General features: G+C 38.2%; 2 protein-coding genes across 2 annotated transcripts in view; both read right to left on the reverse strand.

Moving 5' to 3' along the window:
• LOC101304505 (putative pentatricopeptide repeat-containing protein At1g56570-like) overlaps positions 1-2,681 on the reverse strand; it is a 3,653-nt gene extending 972 nt beyond the window's left edge. The window contains exons 1-7 of the mRNA XM_004306328.1: positions 2,654-2,681; positions 2,369-2,525; positions 2,117-2,286; positions 1,667-1,958; positions 1,367-1,539; positions 412-464; positions 76-349 (exon numbers count right to left, since the gene is read on the reverse strand). Of these exons, the coding sequence (XP_004306376.1) occupies positions 76-349; positions 412-464; positions 1,367-1,539; positions 1,667-1,958; positions 2,117-2,286; positions 2,369-2,525; positions 2,654-2,681 (1,147 nt within the window). The remainder of the gene's footprint in view (positions 1-75; positions 350-411; positions 465-1,366; positions 1,540-1,666; positions 1,959-2,116; positions 2,287-2,368; positions 2,526-2,653) is intronic.
• Positions 2,682-5,229: 2,548 nt separating this feature from the next.
• Positions 5,230-7,868, reverse strand: LOC101306840 (putative disease resistance protein RGA3-like). Its single transcript, XM_004304611.1, has 2 exons — positions 6,099-7,868; positions 5,230-5,488 (listed from the first exon to the last, which is right to left on the reverse strand). The coding sequence occupies exon 1, from the start codon at positions 7,752-7,754 to the stop codon at positions 6,099-6,101; it is 1,656 nt and encodes a 551-aa protein (XP_004304659.1). The 5' UTR covers positions 7,755-7,868; the 3' UTR covers positions 5,230-5,488.
• Positions 7,869-8,735: the final 867 nt, after the last annotated feature.

Raw genomic sequence — 8,735 nt, forward strand, 5'->3', positions numbered from 1 at the left:
CGGAAGTTCTAAGATTTGATACATTTTCCCATTTATCATCCATGGCATATATATTTGATAGCAGTACGTAATAACCTGCATCATCCGGTTCTAACTCCAAAAGTCTCTTTGCTACAACCTCTCCCAGCTTGACGTTGTTATGAATCCGACAGGCACCAAGCAAGGCTCCCCAAACATGTGGTTCAGCTGGGTTTGGCATTCGCTCAACAATTTCCATGGCCTTGTCCAACTCTCCTGTGCGGCCAAGAAGACAACCAATATTCCATAATGCTCGGGTCTGGGCTTCAGTTGGTATTGATGCAACATCATACTGAATATCCCCAAACCTTCTACAACCAAACATGAATGGCTACATGCAGATAAAACAGAGGTAAATGTTACATCATTAGGCGTAACAGCTGAGTGCTTAACCATATCATCAAACACTTTCAGAGCTTCCTGTCCTTGTCCATGGATTCCATAACCTGCAATCATTGCACTCCAGATAACAACATCCTTGTACACCATCCCTTCAAATAATCAGACTGCATTCTCTATTCTACCACATTTTGAGTACGACTCTATGAGTGAAGCTCCAACAAAGATATTATCCATGAAACCAGTTTGAATCGCATGAGCATGGAGGCAAAGAGCTTGTTGAAGATTCCCAAATTCTGAACATTCCCAACCCCCATCTCCATCTCCATCATTCCCAAACCCAACGAGGTATTCATGAGATGCATCATGGAATACAGTTTCTCTTTGTAAAAGCATCACATCGATGAGTAATAAAACGCACACACAAAGAGTAGTATTAATTGCACATAAGATCAGGGTACGCAGTTTAAAAAAAAAAAAAAAATCCTTACAATTACACATAAAATCTAGATATATTGATCAGCTTTCGTGGTGTACTAATCAATTGCATGTTTTCAAGTTTTTGTAGACCCAAACCAATGTCCCAGTGAGGCTTTGTTCTTGCCAATTAACAAGACCAAGGCAGACATTGACATGAAAAAGAAACAACACATGGTGCCCTTAGAATACGGCTGAATCTTGTTTGGATCGACACTAGCCCTCTTTGTCTTTATAGAACTGTTTTGTTCCTCCGAGTCACTTGCTCTTTCAGTAATTCCATGAATAGTCAACTTAGTCTCAACTACGCAAGTATCAAAACACAAAATCCGACTTGCATAATCCAACGTAGTGAAATTCCAACCATAACCTAGCCCGCCAATAGTGTAACACCACTTGACTGCAAAAGCGCAAATGGGACATGTAATTAGAGGATTGAAATAAAGATGAAGAAATCGAATATAGATACTTAACATGCAATTATGTTCAGTAGTTTTGTTAATAGTTACAAAACTAGCTAGCTAATATATACCTGGATCCGTTCGGCTCCAGTAGAGGCCACTACACAATGGATGTACAATGGGTATGGAAAGCTCTGCAAATACTTTAGTGGCAGGAGGAGTTGCTTTTCGATCAACCAATTGCAAGTAAATACCAATATGTCTGTTTTGTTGGTCAACTCCCTTGGGATAGAGTTGTATAATCCTGCATGCATGCAACAATACCAAGATGAACAATGTATCCTACATTCCTAGCTACTCAAAAGTCTAGCAAATATAATGATAACAGACTTAACTATGTATATGTCGCTAGTAAGGCTTAATTAGCATACCATTTTTGATCTTCAACAGTGAATGGTTCTGAGGGGTAGTATGGATCAGTTAAACTTGAAAAATTCCTAAGCTTCCAAATATACTTGTACGTTTTGGGACTTTTTACCCTCGATATACATTCTCCCATTCCTCTTCTTGTCTCTTTACAAACAAAGACCTCGGCTCCAAAGACGCACTTGTCATCAACGAGGTATCCATGAGATGCATCATGGAATTCATCTAGAGGCACTAGTTTATCAAAACCCACATCAAGCTTGGCTCCGTGAATACAGTTTTTCCTTGTAAAAGCATCTGATCGATGAGTAATGAAAACACACACACAAACAAAGAGTAGTATCAGAAAATCAAACAGCAATATATATATATATGAACCTTATTAGCATAATGAGAATTGAGAAGTATGTCGTTATCGTACTGATGATCATCATGAAGTACTATATGATACGTACCTTCAAACACCATGTAGACATTCTTACTCTGATCGAGCAAAAACAATCGGAAGTCAACATACACTTCCCAACCCATCTCAAGTGAATTTGCTCCAGCTATCTGTAAGTAAACAGAGATGTGGTCTTCCACCTTCTTCTTCTTGTTTCCCTTTGGATAGATGACTAGTTTCCTGTGCGCATGCAAACATGTTTGTATTAATTTTTTTTTTTTTTTTCTAATTAATATAGCATATGATTGAGAATATATAGTACCATTTGTATCCACCAGCTTTGAACTCCTCTGATTCATATGCATCTTCTGGATCGCTGCTATTACCATCCAGAAATTCACTTAACAACGAAAATGATTCTATATTTAGACTGCAATGAGATGGTGGTGAATCTGAAAGTGATTTGAAAACACCTGAAGCTGAAACAATTGCAACAAAACAACATCAAATTTGGGTAAATACAGTTTAGTCGTGTAAAAACAGTTTCAATTGATCGAGTTATTGTTATGCCGAGTAATAAGAATACACATTAGAATGAGTTACTTACTGGGAATAGATGATTGCGATGAGTCCATATCGATCACGTATATATACGTACTCTATGGCACAAAGAATCTAAAATAGATCTTTGTGGTTGATAGAGTAGAGTTGTATATATAGCTTTTTCCTATGTTCTATAAGAATATATAGTTCTTCCTTAACAAGATAAGAATCCCTCCATGATTCCAATTAAATGTGTCCTCCTACGTACTTACTTAAAGCACAAGTACTACCTTAATACCATATGCATATACATATATTCCCCCGATTATTACTTGTTCCCCAAGAATTAATAGCCACTACTAGAAGAAAGCTTTTAGCCGACGAAAATAAAAAAACCAGGCCGACGAAGTATTTTTTCGTCGGCTAATTTAAATTTTCGTCGGCTATGGTCAACTTTAGTCTGTGAACTTTAGCCGACGTCTATATAAAGTTTAGCCGACGAAATATATAATTTCGTCGGCTAAAGTGCCTTATATTTCGTCAACGAATACCCTAATATTTCGTCGGCTAAACCCTAGACTTTAGCCGACGAATACCCTAATATACGACTTGTTGCATCTCATCGATTTGAAACTATTTTCAGTTGAAGGTCCGGCCAAAATACGTAATTTAGACGGTCCAATGACCTTTTCGGTGCGTTTAGGAGTTTGACTTACGGGATTGACCGTCCGGATCGAGCCCTTAACCTTGTCGGATCAAGTTGAATTTTTTCCCTTACATGTATTTTATCATGATGGTCAGATTTTCGTTTCTCAAGTTTGATCATCACAATCACAACATACCTACTAATGTTGTTTACCGAAGTGTTAAATAAATGTTCTGTTTCAAAAACAAACTATACGTAGAACCTTCAAACGTAAAAAAGTCGTGAAATAAGATATGACAAGAATGGGGAAATATGTCTACGGTTGAAAAATCACAATATTCCGGTAAAATCTCGGTGCCGATAGTTGCGGTCAATGTAATTTTCCATTCTTTCTCCCTATGGGTAGCCCTATCTTCGGTGGTTATTTTCCGTAAAATTTTTATATGACTTGTTGCGTCTCATCGATTTGAAACTATTTTCAGTTGAAGGTCCGGCCAAAATACGTAATTTAGACGATCCAATGACCTTTTCGGTGCGTTTAGGGGTTTGACTTACGGGATTGACCGTCCGGATCGAGCCGTTAACCTTGTCGGATCAAGTTGAATTTTTTCCCATACATGTATTTTATCATGATGGTCAGATCTGAAGGTTGGATTTTCATTTCTTAAGTTTGATCATCACAATCACAACATGTCTACTAATGTTGTGTAACTTGTTTACCAAGTGTGAAGTAAATGTTCCGTTTCAAAAACAAACTATATGTAGAACCTTCAAACACAAAAAAGTCGTGAAATAAGATATGACCAGAATGACGAAATACGTCCACGGTAGAAAAATCACGGTATTCCGGTAAAGTCTCGGTGCCGATAGTTGCGGTCAATGCAATTTTTCATTCTTTCTCCTTATGGGTAGCCCTCAGGTAATGAAAGATGAATGATTTGTTTTCTTATAATTAATAATAAATGGTCTCTGATTTTAATAATCAATTTGGTTTATCATGTGATAGGCACCGTCGGAGCGAAGCCGACAAAAAAGAAGAGAGGCCCCGTCACAGGAAAGGCTCTCGAGAAAACCGTCAATACCTCAGGGAGGATCGTCATCGATACTGACGGAGATGGCCACATAGTATCGGGCGAGAAGTCGAGGACGTACTCCGGCCACATGGATTTTGCATTCTGTGTACTAAATATGCTTGTGTTACAGTATTATCATTGACTAAGGTACTGCATTGGAAGCACCGTTCGTTCAGAAATTTCTGATCAATGATCAAAACAATTTTCCTTACAACAACAAAAGGAAGTTATCCCAACTATTTTTGGGAATTTCCCCTACTTAGTGTGGCCTTTGGCTTCACTACACGGTAGATATCCCAACGGAACCACCTTTCCTCAACCTGGAAGCTAACCATTTTCCCTTGTCGAACTTCATATGAGCCAAAGAGTATCTCAAATGTCTGTATATCTACATACAAGCAGAAGATAAAGGATCTTACAGGCAAATTCCAAATACTTAAATAATTAAAAAGAGTTAGGGGACACAAATTCCAGTTCAAAAACAAAAAACAAAAAACCACAATATACAACACGAAGGAAATAACCACATTAAAGCTAACCCCATCTTGAGGAATCTTGAGGAAAGAGTGCTTTAAATTTGACTTAATGTGCATTTCTGTAGGTGTGTAAGCATCACATTCAATTTGTTTTGTTTTATAGAAAATCAAGTGGTTCATCATAACATGTGGAGTCGATATAGTGTGTAAGAAGCGATATAAGTTGGTTGGCTTATCATTTGCCTGATTTGATCCTGAGGTTCTGAGTTTTACGAAGTCGAAATGTGGGTGGCTCTAGGAAGGATGTAGATGACATGCCACTGTCAGCGACAAACTATAAATCTAGTAGAATTATGATTCTAGTCTAATTAGGTTTGTTAGAGTTATTCAACTCTGCTTATTGGAAAATGTTGCAGGTATTAGTGTACATGAAAGATCTCAATTCGACAGGAGAGATGAACAACCACAAAACCCAGAAACTAGCCAGGCAGGAAAAACAAAGCCAATAGGCATAAACATACAAAGAAAGACTACAGGCCTAAACCAGGCATGCAAAGACCCAAAGAGAAAGAGCCGCCGCATCTGCAATTGCTCCGTGGTGACCGAAGCATATTAGTAGAATGCAAGTAGCCAAGTGCAGTACGTGGTGTACTGTTGCTTCATTCTAAATCACCTAGCTGCAGTTCTGTTGCAACTCTGGAGATCTACAATACATGAAAAGCCTGAATGTTATAAGTATATGAAAATCTAGTCGTAGAGAGCAAGTTATAACAATCAATCATTAGTGTTAATAAGTTAAAATTTGCATACTCGTTATTTTGGTCAGAAAAGCTATCAAAATATATAATTTGGTATACTTTATAAGATAGATAGATTAGAGAAGAAATGAAGCAAGTTACATGTATATAAAACATAATGGATAATGTGATTCTTACATTATGCTTTAAATTTGAAGAAGTACACCAGTGTGACAGTGTGACATAGTGACATAGTGGTACACACACACATATATATATATATATATATATCTATATATATTATAAAGCATTGTTGGATTTTAGAATCAAGGGTGCTTGCCTTAAAAATGAAAGTACACTGTACACCGTACACCATTTTATATTTGTGTGTTCAAAGTTTAGAACTGAAATCGTCCTAGAGATACGTGAGTGACAAACATAGATATCTTAGAAGTCTTGATTTTCATTAAAGTGACAAGCATATGAAATTGATGCATGATAAAGCCCACAATGATTAGTATGCATGATAAATCGATATAAAAATAAATAAATCAATAAGTAGTAGATAGTTCCTTACCTAATTATTATCACTTGAGATAGCATTGTGATCGTCGAAAGCACCTTCATCTTTGTCTTCCTCTTCGTCCGTATCCACATCAGAGTCAAGTGTAATCTTTGCCTCCCGTGCAAACTTGGACCAGTCCCCACCTTTTAATTGCCTTTTGCAGCTCTTGCTCAGTTTGGGACAATCATTAATTTCCAATTCTCTCAACTCAGTGAGGCAATGTAACCCTTGCGGTAAAGCTAACAAATTGGAACAACTTCCAATCAATAGTTGCTCGAGGAATGTAAATTTTTGCAGTTCCGGAAGTTCAGTCAGATTATCACACCCCGCGACTGTTATGCTCTGCAAAACTTTTGCAGAATCTTCAAGCCAGGGAGGCAAAACCTCTAAATCTGAAACGCAGATGATAAATGATCTAAGACCTTGAGGGCCTTCTCTGGTTTTCATCAAATCAAGCTTTTTACACTCATCTATATGTAGACTATGCAGAGCGGTCAAGAGTTTCATATTTGGTGGCAAGGATTCCAAATTTTCACAGTTGGAAATCCCCAATCTACGAAGGTTAGTGAGGAATTGGATCTCTTCCCCCAAAGTCATCAGATTGACACATCCAAAAAAATGTAAAAGTTGGAGTGAAGTGAGGCGACTAATTCCTTTTGGTAAATACTTCTGCTGTGCAGTTATCGCCAAGCTTCGGAGGTTGATCAGGTTCCCTATGTCTTTGGGTATCTCCTCAAGTGCGGTACATTGACGAAGGATCAAGGACTCCAAATTCAGTAAATTACAGATGGAATTCGGAAGCCTTTTTATCTTATCATTGGAAGACAAGTCGAGAAATCTCAGATGAAACAAACTACCAATGGAACTTGGTAGCTTCTCAAGGGGCGACCCACTGAGATCTAGCACCCGCATATATTTGAATCTCGAGATGCATGTCTTTACAAAACGTTGATTCATCATCTTGCCAGCTCTAGATGGAATTAGAAAGGAACGCAATTTGGTTGACTTGAATATGAAATCAGGCACTTGTGCTTCTTGTCCAAGCATGTCTTTGTCGGATATTGACACATGTCGAACCATTTCAAAAGCACTAGAGGGACGAAAATTGACTGTGGAGTACTCTGTTTGTGCCACCGAAATTGCTATATCATGAACTAGATCATGCATTTTAAACATCATAATGGTTTTGAAATCGTTTTCAACTTGAAACAATGATCTAGAGCAGAACTGTCTTATATAGTCCATACCCATTTTACCAAGATCTTCATTTTTTTTACATGTTTTGAGGTAGCCTTGTGCTACCCACAGGTCAACTAGTGACTCACTATAGTATTCAAAATCCTTTGGGAAAAGTGAACAAAATGCAAAACATGGTTTCAAGTGTTGTGGCAATGCATCATAGCTCAATTTGAGTGCAGGTAGAATATGGTCATTTCCTATACTCCACATGTCATCATCTCTCACACTCAACCATCGGTCTGGCTCTCTGTTCAAATAGAGCATGCTCCCTAGAGTTGCTACAGCTAAAGGAACTCCTCCACACTTGTTCACAATATCCTCTCCAATTTCTATCAAATGTGGATAGCGTTGTTCCTCTCCTTTCTTCAATGCCCTTTTGATGAACAAGGACATGCAGTCTTTGTGGGGAAGACCTTTCAAAGAATGCATGTATGAAGGATTCACGAGTAAAGCAACTGATCTATTTCGTGTTGTTACGAGGATTCTACTTCCATTAGCTCCCACACATAACAGACTTTTTAAACCCAACCATTTTTCTAGTGTTACTCCAATAGACTCCGTATCCCAAACATCATCTAACACTAACAAAAACTTTCTACCTCTCAAAGTATCTTGCAACCTTCTTTTCATACTGTCCAAACTTTCCTCCTCACATTTTTGATCAGTTGCAGCATTGATAATCTTGAGAATTAATGATTTGACTTCAAAGTTTTCTGAGACACATACCCACATTTTCACCTCAAAATTCTCCTCTACCACGCTATCATTGTACACCAATTTAGCCAGCGTTGTCTTACCCAACCCCCCCAACCCAAGGATTGAAATAACAGAAACATTCTCCTCATTAGAGATATCAGTGTTATGTAAGAGATGACTAAAAATTAGCTCTTTATCATCATCTCTCCCAATAACTTCTGAAGCCTCTACCAAGGAATCAGTTTCTCTTTGATTGTATTGCATCCCTTGGGGCACACTATGATCTTCAGCTATCTTAGGCACCTCAACCAGAGCAAATTGTCTCTTTTCATTATCAATTTCAACAAGTCGTTCTCTAATCTCTTTCACCTTATGTCCTATATTGAAGTTAAACACTGTTGGACTCCAACGCGAAAAAAAGTGGCGTACCTGTCCTTTGACACGCCCATGGTTGTTGGTCAGCACTTTCTTCCTCAACTTTCGAAACTCCAGTTCGTCAAGGACATCATCGACGTCGTAACAAACATCTTTGAGCTTTCCCAACCAATGAGTGATTAGGAGATTCTTCACTTGCTTCTTCTCTGCATCCTGAAGCACTAGATTGATGGTGGATAAAGTCTTCTTGAGCTTTGTGAGCTCAAGTTGGGCACCCCATGCCAAAAAGACCTCTTGAGAAGCATGGGAAGCTAGCCTTCCCAGGACGTTCTCAGCAAT

Source organism: Fragaria vesca, linkage group LG6 (assembly GCF_000184155.1).
Source record: "Fragaria vesca subsp. vesca linkage group LG6, FraVesHawaii_1.0, whole genome shotgun sequence".
Classification (NCBI taxonomy): Eukaryota; Viridiplantae; Streptophyta; class Magnoliopsida; order Rosales; family Rosaceae; genus Fragaria; species Fragaria vesca.

Bases quoted from the DNA above. Each gene is read 5' to 3' on its own strand.
- LOC101306840 (XM_004304611.1), bottom strand. From the start codon at position 7,754: ATGCATTCTTTGAAAGGTCTTCCCCACAAAGACTGCATGTCCTTGTTC.